This window comes from Verticillium nonalfalfae (genome assembly GCF_003724135.2).
Source record: "Verticillium nonalfalfae strain VnAa140/NRRL 66861 chromosome Unknown scaffold_76, whole genome shotgun sequence".
NCBI classification, from domain to species: domain Eukaryota; kingdom Fungi; phylum Ascomycota; class Sordariomycetes; order Glomerellales; family Plectosphaerellaceae; genus Verticillium; species Verticillium nonalfalfae.
The window spans coordinates 37,482-55,134 of record NW_021167301.1 but is presented as its reverse complement, the minus strand read 5'-3'; the positions used below and the strand labels follow the sequence as shown (position 1 = coordinate 55,134).

At 57.2% G+C, this 17,653-nt stretch overlaps 7 protein-coding genes across 7 annotated transcripts; 3 read left to right on the top strand and 4 right to left on the bottom strand.

Annotated features, from left to right (window-relative positions):
* Positions 1 to 191: 191 nt before the first annotated feature.
* Positions 192 to 1,834, bottom strand: D7B24_008455 (uncharacterized protein; the record flags this gene model as incomplete). The annotated part of the gene is made up of 3 exons (XM_028642542.1): positions 192 to 1,062; positions 1,123 to 1,355; positions 1,457 to 1,834. The coding sequence occupies 3 exons, from the start codon at positions 1,832 to 1,834 to the stop codon at positions 192 to 194; spliced, it is 1,482 nt and encodes a 493-aa protein (XP_028493657.1).
* A 2,553-nt stretch (positions 1,835 to 4,387) lies between these two features.
* Positions 4,388 to 5,243, top strand: D7B24_008454 (uncharacterized protein; the record flags this gene model as incomplete). Its single annotated transcript, XM_028642541.1, has 3 exons — positions 4,388 to 4,536; positions 4,595 to 4,963; positions 5,018 to 5,243. The coding sequence occupies 3 exons, from the start codon at positions 4,388 to 4,390 to the stop codon at positions 5,241 to 5,243; spliced, it is 744 nt and encodes a 247-aa protein (XP_028493656.1).
* A 322-nt stretch (positions 5,244 to 5,565) lies between these two features.
* On the bottom strand, positions 5,566 to 7,975 carry D7B24_008453 (uncharacterized protein; the record flags this gene model as incomplete). Its single annotated transcript, XM_028642540.1, has 3 exons — positions 5,566 to 7,790; positions 7,871 to 7,931; positions 7,970 to 7,975. The coding sequence occupies 3 exons, from the start codon at positions 7,973 to 7,975 to the stop codon at positions 5,566 to 5,568; spliced, it is 2,292 nt and encodes a 763-aa protein (XP_028493655.1).
* A 678-nt stretch (positions 7,976 to 8,653) lies between these two features.
* On the top strand, positions 8,654 to 9,421 carry D7B24_008452 (uncharacterized protein; the record flags this gene model as incomplete). Its single annotated transcript, XM_028642539.1, has 1 exon — positions 8,654 to 9,421. The coding sequence occupies one exon, from the start codon at positions 8,654 to 8,656 to the stop codon at positions 9,419 to 9,421; it is 768 nt and encodes a 255-aa protein (XP_028493654.1).
* Positions 9,422 to 10,030: 609 nt separating this feature from the next.
* D7B24_008451 (uncharacterized protein) lies at positions 10,031 to 12,039 on the top strand (the record flags this gene model as incomplete). The annotated part of the gene is made up of 3 exons (XM_028642538.1): positions 10,031 to 10,171; positions 10,222 to 10,979; positions 11,037 to 12,039. The coding sequence occupies 3 exons, from the start codon at positions 10,031 to 10,033 to the stop codon at positions 12,037 to 12,039; spliced, it is 1,902 nt and encodes a 633-aa protein (XP_028493653.1).
* A 497-nt stretch (positions 12,040 to 12,536) lies between these two features.
* Positions 12,537 to 15,177, bottom strand: D7B24_008450 (uncharacterized protein; the record flags this gene model as incomplete). Its single annotated transcript, XM_028642537.1, has 6 exons — positions 12,537 to 12,725; positions 12,777 to 14,665; positions 14,725 to 14,782; positions 14,836 to 14,886; positions 14,976 to 15,045; positions 15,104 to 15,177. The coding sequence occupies 6 exons, from the start codon at positions 15,175 to 15,177 to the stop codon at positions 12,537 to 12,539; spliced, it is 2,331 nt and encodes a 776-aa protein (XP_028493652.1).
* A 1,127-nt stretch (positions 15,178 to 16,304) lies between these two features.
* On the bottom strand, positions 16,305 to 17,498 carry D7B24_008449 (uncharacterized protein; the record flags this gene model as incomplete). The annotated part of the gene is made up of 2 exons (XM_028642536.1): positions 16,305 to 17,302; positions 17,366 to 17,498. The coding sequence occupies 2 exons, from the start codon at positions 17,496 to 17,498 to the stop codon at positions 16,305 to 16,307; spliced, it is 1,131 nt and encodes a 376-aa protein (XP_028493651.1).
* Between the last annotated feature and the right edge of the window lie 155 nt (positions 17,499 to 17,653).

The window sequence follows — 17,653 nt, the reverse complement described above, 5'->3', positions numbered from 1 at the left end:
TGGTTGGTTGGAGAAAAAAAAACAATAAACACTAAGTCGCCTACATGGCGGGTGTAAAGGGTTTCATAGAATGCCACGTGAAGTAGACAGTCAAATATAAAAGGGCCGAGGCTGAGTCGACCTAGGTGCAAAAATAAAATGGCCTCGATAGATGGAGGTAAGAAGAATCAAGAGTCATGACGAGTTGGCAATCAGTAGAGTAGGCCGACGGCGACAATGGCGACGATGAGGCCGGCAGCGGCACTGCTACCGCGTCGAGCACCTTCGTTCTCGTCGGATTTGGTGGGCTTGGCCTGCTGCGTTTCAGATGCAGGAGTCACGTCGACGCGGCTGGTGGCGAGGCTCACGGGAGCCGAAGATTCCGACCACGACGAGGAGAGGGACGACGTGGAGTTGTCTTCGTTCTCGTGGAAAATACCGGGGTTGATCGAGGGGCGGGGCACTTCAGAAGACGTCTCGATTTCCTTCTCGGAAGAAGTTTCCTTGATGAGGCTCGACGTAGTGAGCTCCTCGGTCGTAGGCTCTGGAGTGGGAGTCGGTGTCGGTGTGGGCGTCGGGGTCGGGGTAGGTGTGGGCGTTGGAGTAGGCAAAGGTGTGGTCTCAGGCTCCTTCTTCTTCTCTTCCTCCTTGTCGTCGTCCTTGTCATCCTCATCGTCCTTGTCATCGTCGTCGTCACTGTCACCACCAGATCCGCCGATGGGGTAGACAACAATGTTGGCCTTGGAACCCTTGGGTACGGTGACGACGCAGAACTGAGAGCCGCCGGCGCCGGTACCAGCGTTGTTGCTGGTGACCTCTCCCGAGTCACTCTTGGAGGGGTCGATGGAGCAGGGCGTGCCGTTGCAGCCACCACCGGGACACTCAATCTTGACGGCGTAGCTAGGCATGGTGTTCTTCATGTTGGTTTCTTCCCATTTGGGGTTGTACCCGAGGGTGACAAAGGTCTGACCCTTGGCATCCTGGTTGGCGCCAGCGACGTAGGTGGCCCAGTTGCCAATGTTCTTGGATTCGTCACCCCAGATGCAGCCCTCTTCTTGGACGCCAGGCGGGTTGACATAGAAGCTGGTCCACGTGTCAGTCATGGCATCCCATGAGAGGAATGTGTTGGCACGTGTCACTCACTGCGCGCTTGTGGAGCACCAGTAGCTCGGGTCGGGCACGGCGAGGGTGGCTGACTTGTCGACAACGGTGGGACTCAGCATGGCCTCGTTGCCAGGGAGGATGGTCTGGCAGAAGGAGAGCGGCTTGCCGCACTCGTTGACAGCCGTGATGGTGCCAGCTCCGTCGACGCAGTAAGGCGAGTCCTCAAAGGGCTTCTCGGGCTCGCCGTTGGAGCCGCAGTACAATCCGCCGTTCTGTCATGACGTGTGAGCATGGGTGCTGCCTTCATTCCACAGCGAGGGGCGGTCGAAGGTAGAACACACAAGGAGAACAAAACGCCTCACGAGCAACATACCATGGAAGAGGGATAGGTGAAGGAGGAACCGGGCTCCCACTGGGCCATGACCTTGCCCGACTTGCAGGCAATGGGGCAGTAGCTGCCTTCGACACATTCCTGGTCGGGGCTCATGGCGAAGCCACTGTTCTTAGCGCCGGGGACCTTGACGAGATCAGGATGGCTCGGCAGAGAGCAGAGAGCCTTGCCCTGGGAGTTCCGTCGAACGATGCTGCTGCGGCCGAGGATCTGGTTCTCGGCGAGGTTGTGGTTGTGGGAGTGGTTCAGGCGACGGACAGCGTGGGCGCGTTGGTGGGCACCGTGACCGTGGGCCTGGCCTTCGCCCTGGGAGACCCAGAGAAGGAGGGCAGCAACCTGCCACTGCTGCAACAGCTTCATCGTGGTGGGCTGTTGATGTCGGGACTTGCGATCGTCGTCTGGTCGTCGATCCTCTGGAGGGGAGATTGGTAACGAGCGTGATGGTGTGTGGTGTGCTGCGTCGCGTCGCGCGCTAGAAGGAACGTTGTGTGTCGTGTGTCGACGTGTGGTAATGCTATGACATTGAGAGAGGCAGCATAAAGGTCGACTCGGTCGAGATGAGCAAAAGGTGTGCGCGTGTAAACGATGGTGAATGTTCGCAAGGAACAATGGGAGCCAGCGGCCCAAAAAAGAATGCAGTGAAACGATGAGGGAGAATGAGGGAGCAGAGTCGAGCAGCGAGCACGGTCAACGAGGGAAGAAAAGAGTGTGTGGAGTTGAGGGCGAGAAGAGAAACCTGGAAAATGACGAGGGGGAGAAGGGGGGGGGGGGCAGAAGGCACGAACGAGCCATTGTGAAGGCATTGGCGTGCTTCAGCTTGGGATGGGACAGAGGAGCAGGGAGGGCCCCCCTGGTCTTGGATGGGTGACGATCTTCATGTTGGGTGGAGAGGACGTCTGGAAGAGGACGACTTGTGTTGAATTTGTGCAAGTCAGGGGAAATGAAGCAGGACGTCGTTGCCCCGTTCGCTCCAACCCCAGATGGCGTTCGTTCCTCATGCGGCCAGAGATGTGCTGCAGAGGGCGGACCACCCAATCATCCAGGGGGCCTGAAAATGGGGGAGACTCTTGTCAAGGGCCATCGCAGGGGCATCATTTCAAGGATAGAGATTTGCCTGGGTGCGCCCCGAGGCACGGGGCCAATGGGAGAGTGAGCGCAAGATGGTCGCTAGATGAACCGAGATGAGCCTCTGCCAGGCCCTCATCCAGGCCCCTCTGCGCTTTGTGACGCGGTGGGGTCTCTGTTGCTACATGTACCATGAACAGCGGCGCGACGCGCTCTGATGCTGGACCTTGTGTATGTTCGCTGCCTCCACCATCACTAGGTACTCACTCGGTGATGGAAGGGCCTGTGCCACGGTGCATGCGGCGTCTTCTCGACGTGCCGACTCTCTCGGCACGAGGACGCGGGTGCATGTTGTATGATGCAATCAAGGCAATTGTCAATGAGCAACGCATTGTGTATCCTCGAGGAATGGCCCCTCCCGTGCTCTCCATTGACGCGGCATCGGGGCCGGCACTCCAACGGCGTGGCATACAGCAGACGCAGCCTTTCGCAGCCCCGTCCCCACGTGTCTCATATGCAAGGAGGCGCTGTAAACCCCAACGGTGTGCTGAGGGATCTGAATGTCCCAGGCAAGCCGTCCAGGGCAAGACAGGCTGTCCTTGTTTGCTCGGGTGTTTTACGGCATGAGTGAAAACGAAAAGAAAGACGAGAAACAAGCAGGAATCGGCCGAGAGCACTGGCAGAGTGTCGCATTCGATAGTGTGTCCCATCGTGGAAATTGACAACTTGCATCAGATGAACCGGGTCCATCCGAGTCATCTTGTTGACACACACCAACAAAAGAGCGAGGTCCCATGTAGGTTAGGTTAGGTGGGTCACGTGCACCCTAGGTCCTCGCTCTCGGCAATAAGGTACGGCGGGAGGTGTGGAACGAGCCGGATCGATTAGCGTACTGTGACCAGGCAGCCTGCCAACTGCGACTCAATGCGCCAGCAGCACCAGCCAGCAATCCTACCCCCCGCTTCTCTCTCTGTCGTTTCCCGTCTCACGCAGCGGCCGCCTTGTATTTTTAGCCGACAGTCAGCCCCCCGGAACAGGCGCTTCCTTCTTGTGCACGCTGTCGGCGCCTGACATAAGACGCCGTCGTTCGCTTACATAAGGCACCGGTACATGACGGCAGCAGCTCGTCACAAGTCCACCAACGCAACCATCACGACAGTCCCTCTCTCCGCGGTTGCTCAGCCTCTTGTCGGGAGCACCCATTGCCGGACAAGTTGCGGGCTGCTGACAGTGTCCGGAAAAAAAAAAAAAAAGGCCCAGCACTAGCCCCCAACGCTGCGACGACGACAATGGCGTGCACCCACCTCTTCAAGGAGAACACGCGGATGACACCAAGTTCGCTGTCGGCTGTTCGCTCGACTCCATTCTTTGCGAGGCGGAGCGTTTTGGGCCATGCCACCCTCATCTGACGCCAGTGTGTCTGCTGCAATTTTTAGAGTCATCCGAGGAAACCTACCTTCCTGGATACATTGGGATGACAGACATCCCATCGGCTGCTGAGCCACCGGGCCGAGACCATGACACTGAATGGCCGGCGGATCAACTTGCGTCGGTCAAGTTGCGTCGTCCCTCGGATGCCATCCAGTCCGGGAGGCTTGCGATCCTTCTAGATGGGAGCGAAAGGTAGGGGGCCAAGGACAAACCGTAAAGATGGGCATGAACCAGACTTATAAGTATACGTGATGGTCTTGGCCTTGTCAGACCATCTCTATCCAATATTGACCAACACTACAGCCAGCCGTCTTTCACCGTTCAAGTATCTTTCCTAGCCTCAACATTTCTGGCCTCAAGACAAGACAAGCGACCACTGCCTTCACACAACGTTCATCGCATCCGAGCTTGTTCAAGATGCACTCTTCCACCCTCCTTGCGAGTGCTGCCGTGCTCTTGGCCTCCACCGCCGTAGCTCTGCCGTCCACTGTGCGTGTACCGTACACCAATACAACGCACAGCACTCCTACCACGAGCCTGACCAAGCAGCTCCGGCTCGCTGACAAGTACGTCTTGACCCAAGACCGGCGACCGACATCAAGAGTCACAGCTGACACGCCACAGTGCCGCCGAGTATTTCAGCCTCCTGCCCAACAACGAAGACTTCATCTTCAACTTCAACCAGCCCCAGCCCAAGCCAGGAAAGGGCGGCGAGCTCGTTGCCGCCAACCGCGTCACCTTCCCGGCCCTCGTCGGCACCTCGTCCGGCATGGCTCTCGGTCGTGTTGACCCTTGTGGCATGAACACGCTCCATGTCCACCCTCGCTCCGCGGAGCTGCAAATGGTCATCTCTGGCCGCCTCATCACCGAAATGGTGCCCGAAAACGGCATCCTCAATGCGGACGGCAGCCGCCGCGTCATCCGCACCGAGCTGTGTCCCTTCATGATGACGCCCTTCTACCAAGGTTCCATCCATACCCAGTTCAACCCAGAGTGAGTTGCTACATTGTCTCCCGAGAACCAACGAAAGGACTGACATGATCATAGTTGCGAGCCCGCCGTTTTCGTAGCCTCATTCGCAAACGAAGACTTTGGCACCCTCCAGGCCCTCGACGGATCCTTCGCCATGAGCGACGATGTCATTGCTGCCGCCTTTGGACAGAGCATTGCCGGCGAAGACATTGACCGTGTCCGCGGTGCTATTCCTGCCAGCATTGCTCTCGGCGTGGAGGAATGCTTGACAAAGTGCGGCCTTACCAAGCGCAGCATCTAGACGGCATGGGAAGAAGGGGTGGGGCTGTTTGGGGGCCCAAGGAGGGGGGCCAAAAGCCTACCTGGCACGTGGGAGTTCGTGTTGTAGACTGACGGAAATGCATTTCGTCTGGCGTTGGGTCATGGCGGCGGTGTGAAGACGGGACAATGCCCTCTTGAGGGGTGGTAGTACAGTCTATATTTAGCATTGGGGGCAGGTCCTCAGTTGAACCTTTTTGAACATTTACGCATTGTACACGTCTCCATCTTACACACTGCGCGTCTGCCTTGACCGCTTGCATGGAACGTCTCCAGCCTCAAAAGCACAAAAAGCAGCGCCCAGCTCACAAGCTCTTCTCACGCTGTCCTACGACCCGGTCGAGGCTGTCGAATGCCATGGTCATCGAGTGTCGCCCGCCCGTCTTGCTCCGCAGATGCTGATCAAAGTCGAGCACCTCCTTGAACGGCACCTTGGCCACAATCTCCACCATGCGCGTCGACTTCTTCTCGCGCAGCGACGTCACGCTGTCGTAGGGGTCCGGCGGCGCGTAAATGCTCCCCGCGTCAATGGCGCTCGCGCTGCCTTCGGCCGACCGGTCGCTGACCTCGAGCACGTGGCCGCCTGCGCCAGAGCTAATGTCGTGCTGGATCTGCCCCGCTGTCGTCTCGGGACAGCTAATGTGCACGAGCATGACGGGCTCCAGCAGGCCGACGCCCTGCCGCCTGTGTGCCTCGGTCAGCGCCTCGCGGACGACGCGGTGCGCTGCGCCGCTAAAGTGGCCGCCCGTCGGTCCGTCCACGGCCGACGGGTCCGTGTCGACCGTCACGGTGACGTGGCATCCCTGGACCGGGCTGCTGCGACGAGGCCCCCGCGCCATGGCGGCCACGACGCCGTTGACCATCTGCTGCCGGGCCTCGCGGGTATCGAACTTGAGCTCGCTGCCGTCGGCAGGGAGAGGAATAATAATGTGGATGTGGTTCCCGTCCCGAACAAGGTCCGGCTCGAGGGAGGACTGGCGGTGATGATCCTCGAGGGGCTCGAGCACGGCGGTACAGGTGACCTTGCCGGCCTTGCCGGCGACGGGCTTGTCAAAGACGAGGGTGTGCGGGTCCGTGGACGTAGTCAGACACTCTTTGTAGTCGACTTCGATGGTGCCAAAGTCGACCTGGCCCTTCATATTCTGCTTCAAGTGGTGCAAGGCTACTTCGAGATGCAGTTTACCCATGCCCTGCAAAATGAACTGCTCGGTTTTCTCGTCGCGGTTCCATCTGAGGCTTGGGTCCTGTCGTGACATTTGGTCCAGGAGCGTCTCCAGCTCCTGCGCGGCCACGTTGCCATATGGGTCCATGGCGAGGAACGCGACAGCGGGGGGGATCTCGGGGGGGCGAATCTGGATATGCCTCAGGCCCTCGGGAAGCGTTTTGGATCCCACGGTAGCGAGCAGCGTGTCTCCCGTGCGCGCCTTCTTCAGGCCCTTCATTGCCCCGATCTGGCCCGTCGACAAGTGTTGTACGACCTCGGTCTTGGCCGCTGAGATTTGGAGCAGACCGAGTGGCGACTCGGAAACGAGGGCGTGTGTATTCCAAGGGGCCGCGTTGCGGTGCAGCTCACCATGATAGACACGGACGAAGCTCAGCATACCCTCCGTCGGATGGTTGAAAACCTTGAATACGGAGGCGACTGCCGCTATCCTGGCGTGCTTCCCTTTTTTCTCCGAATGCTCATGGAGAAGCTTTGCAAGGCTATGCTTCCCCTCGCCAGTCTGGACATGCAGATCCGGCCTCTCATTGGGGCTGGGCAGGTAGTCGATGATGGCGTCCATCAGTGGTTCAACACCAATGTGTCGGAAGCTGGCCCCGGCAAAGACGGGAATCGCCTTGCCGTCACCGCTTCGCACGGCTCGACGGATGCCATCCTTGAGGGTCTGGTTTGTGATCTTTGCGGGGTCCTCGGCGAACAGGTCCATAATCGGTTCGTCCAGCTCAGCCAAACCCTCCACGAGGCGCTCACGCGCAGTCTCAATCTCGTCAAGAAGGGCTTTGTTTCCTGCAAGAGCCTTGTCCAAAGCCTCGCCCCGATACGTGATTTTCTGCTTCTCGGTTTTCCACCGGTAGCCGACGCGATCGATGACATCGATGACACCAACAAAGTTCTCTTTCTCCCACCAGGGGATCTGACAGACCAACGGCCAGCCATTGAGCCGCGTGCCCACCTCGAGCACAGACTTGCGGAAGGATGCGCCGTCTCGGTCGAGTTTATTGACGTAGACTACGCGTGGAATGGCGTGCTCCTGGGCAGAGGACCAAACTCTCTCCGTGTGTGCCTCGACTCCCTTGACGGAGTCAATGATGCAGACAGCTCCATCGAGAACCGGCAGACATCTATCGACTTCGAAACGAAAGTCTTGATGTCCAGGAGTATCGATGAGGTTGATGGTCTTGGGATGAGATCCTGGGGGGCAGACCTCCTGTAGGGGCCAGTTGAAGGTGATGGCCGCCGATTGGATCGTGATGCCTCGCTCTCTTTCAAGCTCGAGGAAGTCAGTCACTGTGTTTCCAGAGTCGACATCTGCAATGACTACATTAGGACCGCGAGCATCGAACGAGAAAAGCTCGTGACACGCCCAAAATTCCAGATGGACAACGTACCGCCGACACGTGCTGTGACACCACTATAGTACAGCATCCGTTCCGTGGTTGTCGTTTTGCCCTATGTCTCAGAGTCAGGCCTGGGAAGCGGCGTCCTACAGCCATGGTGTACTTACTGCGTCGACATGAGCAATGATGCCAATGTTCCTGATGTCTTGTATGGGAGCATGTGGCTGCGATAGCCTAGAGCGTGTATGGAAGACCTTCTGTGTTCTGCAGTACCGTAGCAAGCTAGTTGTGACCTGATGATATGATCCCCTCGCACGAATCTCAGAATGGGGCTGCAACCTGAGCTGCAGCTGGCGTGAGCATGTTGCCCTGCATGAGCTTCTCAGAAGCAACATGGCCCAATGCGTAACATTCGACGGGCTGCTGGCTGGCCCTTGTACGGCCTCGACGGTCCTGCTCAAGATCGTTGTTGTCCTGGATGCTTACGTGGAAAAGAAATCACGTCTGGTTGCTGAAAATGTTCACGAACTACCTAAACAGGGGTGCTCATCTTCATGTTCATTCACCCAGAAACTGATTTATCAAATGGGAAGATGGTCAAGCACGGCATCCATGGGCTTCCGATCTGGGAAAGCGGTCAGGCCTATGGCGCGTGGGTTGTGGCTTGATCTCTTGCACAGCCACTACTAGCCCAGCAAGTAAGGTACCCTTGAATTGACCCTGGAATTTGATTCTTGAGGCGAATCAGAAACTCACCTGAACGACGCGACCAAGGCTTGTGGCCCGGGTTTTCTATTGTAACTTTACATCGTCTCTTCGGATCTCATCCAGACGATGAACACGCGCCAGTTGCGGCTCTTTCCAAGCTATTGTGAAACATACGCTCGCAAAGCACCTTCAGTATCATTTTCAGGGCAAACGCGTTTCCAGGCGCGTACAATATCGTCATGTTCGCCATGCAAGCGACCAGCCGTCGGTGACATTGTCTTCCCAGAGGCCCCGACAAGCCACCACTCTGACTTGGAGACATTCCTGTCCTACGCAGAGCGCAACAGCCTGAACACTTCATCCACCGTATATGTCGGGACCCACTACGAGTACACGGTTGCTTCAACCCTCGCCAAGTATGGCGTCCAAGCCCGTAGAGTCGGCGGTGCTTCAGACTACGGCATAGACCTTCTGGGTATCTGGAGGATACCGGAATTCAGTCAGAAGCCGGAAAGCCAACCCCTGAGGGTCATCCTACAGTGCAAGGCCGGCAGCCAAAGGGCTGGCCCCGCGCTGATTCGCGAGCTTGAGGGGTCCTTTGCTGGTGCACCTGTGGGATGGCGGGGCTCTAAAGTGCTGGCATTCCTGGTCAGCGAGAGGACGGCGACGAAAGGAGTGCGAGAGTCTTTGGGCCGGAGCCAGTGGCCGATGGGCTTCATCTCGTGCACCAAGGATGGCGCCGTGCAGCAGATGCTATGGAACCGAAGAGCTGAGGAAGAGGGACTTGAAGGCATCGGCATCGGCATGCGCTACGCAGGAGGCAAATCAAATGATCCTGAGGTGGTGTTGACTTGCAATGGGAAACATCTGCCACTGGTGGGATCGACTGAGTGAAAGCCATGCGACATGGCACGTCGAGAGGAGTTTGCGCTCGAATATATGCTAGGGTTGCCGCTTTGAACGAACCAACCCTCTTCCGTCATCACACCAGCGCCTACAATAGCATCTCGGCAACAACTCGTCGAAACCTCGTGACTTCTTCAAAAGCGAAGACGTCTAGCCGTCTCGTCACCTCCAACTTCCGTCGCCGAGTCAGTGGAGCTCAATCAAGTTATCAGTCTTGACTCGAGCTTCCCCGCACTGCATTAGGTAGGGGGCAGTTGACCCAACCCCGCGGCGCCAGTATCCTTTACGTCCTGCCCCTCCCCCTTGTCCCTTTGAACAGCACTACATTCAACGTCGCGTGTGCGGACGATGTTACCCGTCGAACCACGCACCGGCTCAGTGACAGACCAAGCCTATGGCCTTGGCCATGGCGATTTAAAGGTCACTGGCGATGGGTCAGGCGGCGGACGTTTGGCCCTCCTTGACCCTTCTTCAGGCCCAAGTCTCGCGTTCTCGCGCCTACCCTTGTATGAAGCTGCCTAGATATAGCTACCGACCTCTTGTCACAATCCAGAACTCTCTCACTCGAATTACCCCTGGCTAGTCGATCAGCCAACCATGGCCTCACCAACAGCGCGCAGGCGAGCAGTCCGTATTGCGGGATGCTCCGGCGGCTTCACAGATCGCTCCCGCGCGATCAAGGATCTGGCCGCCGACCCCGAAGTTGATGCCGTCATTGGCGACTGGCTATCTGAGATGGTCAATGACCCAGCCGTTATACCCTCGCGAGCTTGACTAACGGCCAACAGACCATGACAGTGCACGGCAGCGGCAAGATCCGCAACTTGCAAGCAACCGAGGCGGGCTCCAAGGCGCAGCTCAGCCTGGAGGACCGCATGAAGACGGCCATGTATGCTGAGACCTTCCTCCAGTGCTTTGAGCCAGCCATCGCCACCCTCGCCGCCAACGGCACCAAGCTCGCCGTCAATGCCGGGGCTAGCGACACAGAGCTCTTGGCCGAGGCTGTGCAACACATGGTCACTCAAGCTGGATTCGCCCTCAAGGTTGCTTGGGTCGAAGGAGACGACGTGACCGGTCAAGTGAACCGCCTCATCAAGGAAGGAGAGCAGTTTGAGAGCCTGATGCATGGCAAGAAGTTAGAAGAATGGGGCATGGAACCAATCTGCGCGCAGGCGTATCTCGGTGGCCTCGGTATCGCTCGCGCGTTGAGCGAAGGTGCCGACATCGTCATCTGTGGTAGGGTAGCTGATGCTGCCCCCGTCGTTGGCGTGTCTGTGTGGTGGCATGCCTGGAAAGATGACCAGTTCGACTGCTTGGCGGGAGCTCTGGTGGCTGGCCATCTCATCGAGTGCTCGGCATATGTTACAGGCGGCTACTACAGCGGCTTCAAGGACCTCATGAAGGACGGACGACACGTCAACATGGGGTTTCCCATTGCCGAAGTCGAGTGGAACGGCGAGTGTGTCATCGCAAAGGAGAAAAGCACGGGAGGCTGCGTTAATGTCGGCACAGTCCTGTCGCAGCTCGTGTACGAGATTCAAGGCCCGTATGTGCCCCTCCAACCACACCCGGACCGAGCAAACCACCTGAACTGACCCGATAGACTCTACTACAACTGTGACGTTGTTGCAGACGTCTCCAACGTCCAGATGACCCAACTCGAGGAGGACCGAGTCCGCGTGACTGGCATCCGTGGGCGCCCACCACCACCGACGACCAAGGTGGGCATCACGGCACCGGCGGGCTTCCAGGCCGAATGGCACATCTACCTCTGCGGCCTGGATATGGAGGAGAAGTGCAAGATCACGGAAGACCAGATTCGCTACGCAATCGGCGACAACATTTCCAAATTCTCCACGCTCAAGTTCCACCAGAACGGCACCTCCCCCCTCGACCCCGCAAGCCTCGACCTCTCCATCGTCGACTTCCGCATCTTCGCCCAGTCGCCCGACCCCGAGGTCATGCGGCCCGACATACCCAACGGATTCAACCGCTGGGTCCTCGAGGTCTTCCTCCAGTCCGCCCCCGGCGCCTCCCTCTCCAATGACCTCCGACAGGTCGTCCCCAAACCCTACTACGAGTACTGGGTCGCCCTTCTGCCCCAGCGGGAGCTCAACCACAGAGTCCACTGCCTCTGGCCCGCAGCCGCCGCCCGCACCATCGCCATGTCCGCGCCCGAGACGACAGAGACCTACCCTCGGCAGCAGGCCTCGTACGAGACGCCCTCGCCTCTCGACCTCGCCTCCTTCGGCCCCACCGTCCGCGCGCCGCTCGGCAGCATCGTCCTCGCGCGCTCCGGCGACAAGGCGTCCGACTGCAACGTCGGCTTCTTCGTGCGCCACGCCAACCAGTGGGACTGGCTGCGGTCCTTCCTGACCGTCGACAGGATCAAGACCCTGCTCGGGCCGAGCGAGTACAAGGGCAAGCCGATTGATCGGTTTGAACTGCCCAACGTGTACGCCGTACATTTCTTGCTGCATGACCATCTGGACAGGGGATACAATGCGTGCTCCAATTACGACACGCTCGGCAAGCTGACGGGAGAGTACCTGAGGGCCAAGGTTGTTGATTTGCCGGCAGCCTTTTTGGAGCAGGGCCTTGTGTAAATAAGCCCGTCCTGCGGTGTGGTTGAGGAGCTTCTGTAGTAGGCAAAAATGATGAACCAGGCATTTTGGGGCAATCCGGAGACCTCGCCGCATAGCAAAACAGAAGGTTCGCTGCCCAGGGCTACAATATCACAGTGAAAGGAAGCAAGCATCGCTCAAATCGTGATAGACTGCTATCTGCCCCTGCCTGGGCAAGTCACGGACCTCGGGAGCCATATAAACCCTGGTCCGGCTGCTTCATACATCCATCCCAACACCATGATGAATCCGTTTTCGGGTGTTCCAAAAGCAAGCTCGCCCCGTCCACGAGCCTTGCCGCCCTGTCCCGTCCCGCGACCTATTGTTACCGTACCACGCGCCATGGCCAATCGCTGAAGTGTCGCTCCGGGCCCGCTGCTGAGGCAGGCATTGCTGATCGTCATACTCTCTGCACGTGCTGGCTGCCCCGTAGGACTGACCAAGCAACCAAAGTCCAATATACAAGCCATGCTCTCCGCTCAGGCGAGGTATCCGAGTTCATCCTCCTCGAGGCGCTCTAGGTACTCCTTATCGAGAAGGATCTCGATACACTTCTTGATGTCTGGAACCTTGGGCACGAACCGTGTCTTGATCTGGTTGATGGTTTCGCTGACCAGCTGCATGTGCTTCATCTTCTTCCTTGCCTTCATGATACGCACAATGGCAGACTACACATTTGTCAGTCACGGAGCGTGAATCTTGTCACAAGGTATACATACCTGAATGAGAAGCTTGCGGTCTTCCTCAATGGTCTTGTTTGTCTCCACCTCTTCTTGCTTCGCTTCCTTGGCACCTCCAAGGTTTAGGTTGACTCGGATCTTCTTGCTCTTGAAGTCGTAGTTGAGCCGCAGCTCCTTGCCTGACTCTGGCTTGCCCTCGGGGGAGATTAGGAGTACCTTTGCCTTGAGAAGGATTGCCAGTGCCTGGTCGAGCACTTCGTTGCTCAGGAGCGTTGCGCCTGCAATGTCATCGTAACTATGACTGTCCTTCTCGTTGAAGAGGAGGAGAACTGCCATCTGGTAAATGGACACTTGGAACGTGTAAGGCGTCTTGCTTGCTTTACAGTAGCCGGCCTTCAGTTCGCCCTTGCAGAGCTGCCACAGCCATGTTAGCTTACGACCCTCGTGCTTGTTTTTGTAGAAGCGCGAGAAGCGCTCCGTCTCCTCGTTGATCTCCGCTGGTGGCGTGAAGTTGGTGTTGGGAGCCTGAAGTGGCCAGAAACCAGTACCCAGAATGGAGTACTGCGAGTCGAGGACATTCTTGGCATTCTCCAAGCCATTGCAGTGCTCCCTGTAGCTGTTGTTCAAATCCTTTGAGATCTGCATGTCCTGGAACATGCGCTGAAGTTTGTTGGTGTACTCGAAGCCGCAAGCTTCTTTCAGCTTGCTGATCATACTCGTCTCGGCATCATCCGAGGACGAGTTGCTGTGCACCAGGCGACGAGCCAGCATGCGGGAGTAGAACTTCTGGAAAACATCCTTGTCCTCGATGTATTTGAAAACAATCATGATCTGTGTCAAGGTGTTCTCCAGCTCCGTCTCCTCGATGCCGGTTCCGCTCTTGCGTAGGAGCACATCGGTGTACTTGGCCAGCAGTTCGGGAGACTTGTTTGAACCGCTCTTGCAAATCTCGTTGCGGTTGACGAACTCTTTGCAAGCGTTGTCCAGAGACCGCGTGAACTCGGCCTCCTCGCGGAAAGCACGGGACACGAGGCCGGAGTACTGGGTGTGAACCTCCAATAGAGCGTCGACGTAGACCTTGGGCTCAAGCTTCTCAGTGTTCTCAGAGGCCACCTTTTGGATGGCACCAAGTCCGGCCTTACGGACATGAGTTTCGAACTTTTGACGGAGGGCATCCAGGCCTTCGGGAATCCGAAGAAGCAAACCGTACATCCTAGCCATGTCTTGTTCGCGGTCATTCTCGAGTAGAACCTGGAATTCATCCCGAAGCACAGACGCGTGATCCGTGATGAGAGCCGTCTCGCAAGTCTTCCGCAGCGATGCCAGTATGTCGGCGTGAAGATACATGCGCACGCGCTCCTCTTCCTCGTCCAACCGCTCCTCGGCCTTCTTCATGTATTCCACAATCGTGTTCTCAGCCACAAAGTGTTTTGACTCGTTCTGGTAATACTTTGCGGTCGCCTCGAGGAACGGCTTCTCGAAGTGGAATCGGTAAATTTCAAGCGTCGATCTCGTAGGGTCGGTCTCATCCAGGCCGAGGGAGACATACGAATCCACAACCTGTTTGATCTGGCTGAATTCAATAGTCTCGCCATTTCGCTGCTTCTCAACCAGCTTCAGTACGGCATCCATGACCTTGTCGGATATCTTCTTGAACAGCTCTTCCCGCCATTGTACCAAGTGCAATGTGTAGACATCATACGTGTTTTTCTTGCCCTCATCCATCTCTCGCTTGACCCAGTGTCGGTTGAGGTAGCGGAACAGATGATGAATGTATTTCGCAGCGTTGGTATAGCGAGTCCATTCTCTGATGTAGAACGCGAGAAGAGCCTCGTTGGTGTGCGTCTTGGATTCGGCAAGGAGTCCCTGGAGATGGGCAACCAGGTAGTCGGTCAACTTTTTGTACAGCTCTTCGCCGAGAAGATGGGCTACGTGAAACTTGGTGATCAGAACAGGTTGATAGCTTGACGAGCCCATGATAGCTTACCTCCTCTATGATTTCCACTGCCGATCGAGGGTGCCGCACTGACCCCTAGACCGATAGCCTTCTGGGAGGTACAAAAGTTATGGACCGCACTGCGAACGAAGATTAGCAAACCGTCGAGGGCGTGGGGGTGCGAGTGAGGCTATACGTGTAGACTCCCATATACTTTGAGTCGCATGCAAGTTAGCTAGCAGTCGGACGCAGAGTATTTGGCAAATATGTCCATGATGGTATGGTGTACAAGTTGGACTTACAGTATGCATGTCGATACCGGACTCTAAGTGAAGCATGATGCGTTCTATGCCTGCCTCCAAGTAGTTCCATCTGTAAAACGTCAGCGCCGGGTCATGTGTGTCGTGGCAATATGAGCGCGGAAGCGTACGTCGCCAAAGCATCCTCGCGATTGGGAGCGGGAGGCATCGCCGCCGGCGAGTTGGTCCTCTTGGGCGTCGCCATCGTAAAGACAGGGCGCCGCGAGGGTGTTTGGAAAGACGACTAGCAAGACACAGTCGTGCCGCGTTTCTTCAGGTAAAATGTCTAAGCTGTCTGGGGATAAGCTGTCGGAGAAGAAGCTTGCGTTCGATGGATGCAGGTCGTTATGTATGTCAGGGCCCTCGATGGTGGCGAGGCAAGCCGGTGTTCGAAGTAGTGGACCGCGTCGTAATGTGTTCGAGTGAGGTGAAGTACGGCCGGGCCAGCACAGGTCTCAGAGTGCGCTGCGATATAGTGCGTCAGAGCGTGAAGGAGAGGCGCCAACAGTCTAGCAGCATGCGACCCGTTCTGGAAACGGAAAGCAGGTGCGAGAGGGGACGAGCGGAGGAGAGCACGACAGGGGCACTCGCGGGACAGGTACGATCAGGACCATAGACGAAGCGCCTCGTACTGTAATGGCCAGGAACGCGGACAAGGCACTGCAGGTCGTGTCTAGAGATGCGATGGAAGAAGGGTCAGGGAGAAGGGAGGGGGGGTTATCCGGCGTGATCTGGAGAGTCACGTATTACGTGACAGAGAGCAGGCTACAAGTGCAATAGAGCCCAGCCCAGCCCAGCCCAGCCCAGTGCAACCAGGCGTGGTTGGAGGTGAGGTGGAAGTGGGCTGTGGGAAAAGCGGAGCCTCACATGGGCAGCAGGTTCGCCCTGGTCTACACCTGACGGGTACGTACCTGCTTTGGCAACCCCTCCATCCCGTTGCTGCAGAAAACCGTTCGGCCTGCTCTTCAGGGTGGGATGTCGAACAGCTGTGTGCTTTTTATAGGGCTGCAGACTGTTACTTTTCATCATATCAAGCGCATCGTGTACATTCAGCCACCCTGCGGAGAAATAAAGAGAGCCAAGTCCGTGAAAACATGCTGTGGTATCATGTGCAGTGTGAAAGGTATTCGCAGTCAGTCTCGCCATCCTATCATGTCATAAAATTCGGCGTGTGCGTCCCGCACCAACAGAGCCGATGAATAGGAAATGAGAACCACAAGCTCCTCGATCCCGCAGGACTGAGCGCTGAGGGGAAAAAACCAGACCAATGGAGGTATCCTTGCACTCTCAACCCAGAGACCAGAAACAAAACAAAAACCCATAGGCGCCTGCTCACCCCTCGTTCGTTCCCAACCTTGCCACCGTCCTGAAAATATTCACCATGAAGTTGAATGTCCACGATACGAGCCCCACGAACACAAAAGCCGACAGCGCCTTGGAGAGCTGGGCCACCTTCGCGTCCCCCCGATCATTGTGATAGACCAGGCTCTCGAACGCCAGTGCCGTGCTCACTGATTTGAATATAATGAAGAAGAGGTCCAGTAAGATCAACGCGATCTTTTGCGTGGCGGGTCGGAGACCGAGTGGCTTGCCCGTGTACTCATCCCACAGCATGTAAGCGATGTATGGAACTGCGACGGTGTCCACGGCGATGGCGACGACGCTCTGCGTACGCTCCGCGCTGCTTCTGTCCTGCGCGTTCTCGTGAACGAAGATTCGCGTGGCAATGGCCAGCGACATTAATGAAGTAATCATGACCGTCAGTCGAAACACGAGCGGCACGAGAGGATGACGTAGAATCGCCCGCCAGATTCTTTCGCCCACCGTTCGCGTGCGTTTCCTCCTTCTCGAAGACCGGCTTTCGTGTGGGTGAAGGGGGTTGTCAAACGGCCGGTTGAAGTCAGGCTGCAGCTTATCCAGCATTTCCGGATCGACAACCTCAGAGTCCTCTCCCGGGGCACGCCCGTATACTGTAGACTGGACGTAGTGTCTCCAGACGGCGGCTGCGCCACCTGTATTTCCCGGTGCTGGCGGCGCATAGGCAGCTACGACGACAGGTTCAGCAGAGCGCAGATGATCCCACTTCCTGCCCTGTTGACCTCTGCGGCCCCTGAGCAGCTTCTGGACCGTCAACCGCCTGTTCGGTGGGCTGCGCTGTAGAGATAGAGGGTCCTGCGCCCAGTCGACGAAACCATCTTTGGATATCCTGCGCTCTGTTTCGCTTGGGTCGTAATTATGTTGAGGTAGAACGGATCGCTGCGGCGGCCGGAGGAGCCGCATCTGGTCATCGGTCAAGGGTCCATTTTCGGATTCGTAGGAGTCGATCCAGGCTGGTGACCATGTCAGTCAAAAGGAAGCTGGCCATAGACCGCCCATGGGCTGCCTCTACTCACGAGGAAGGGATCGGGGCGGGCGTTGTCGAGCGGCTTGAGAATGGTTGAGCGTGGCATTGCTGGTCCCAACAGACACAGCGCGAAAGTCGGGTGAGCTAGAAGGGCCAGCAGCGGTGGCTGACGATGAGTCCATCGCCACGCGGCTAGTGTTGTCTTTTGTCAAGACTGTGGAGTATGAAGCAACGGTGACCGGGAACTACGCAGCATATTCCGGGCTGTGCATTTGGAAGGTCGAAATGGCCAAGTGACGCAATAGAAGGAGAGGAGTGTCGGTCAGGTTGGGCGGCA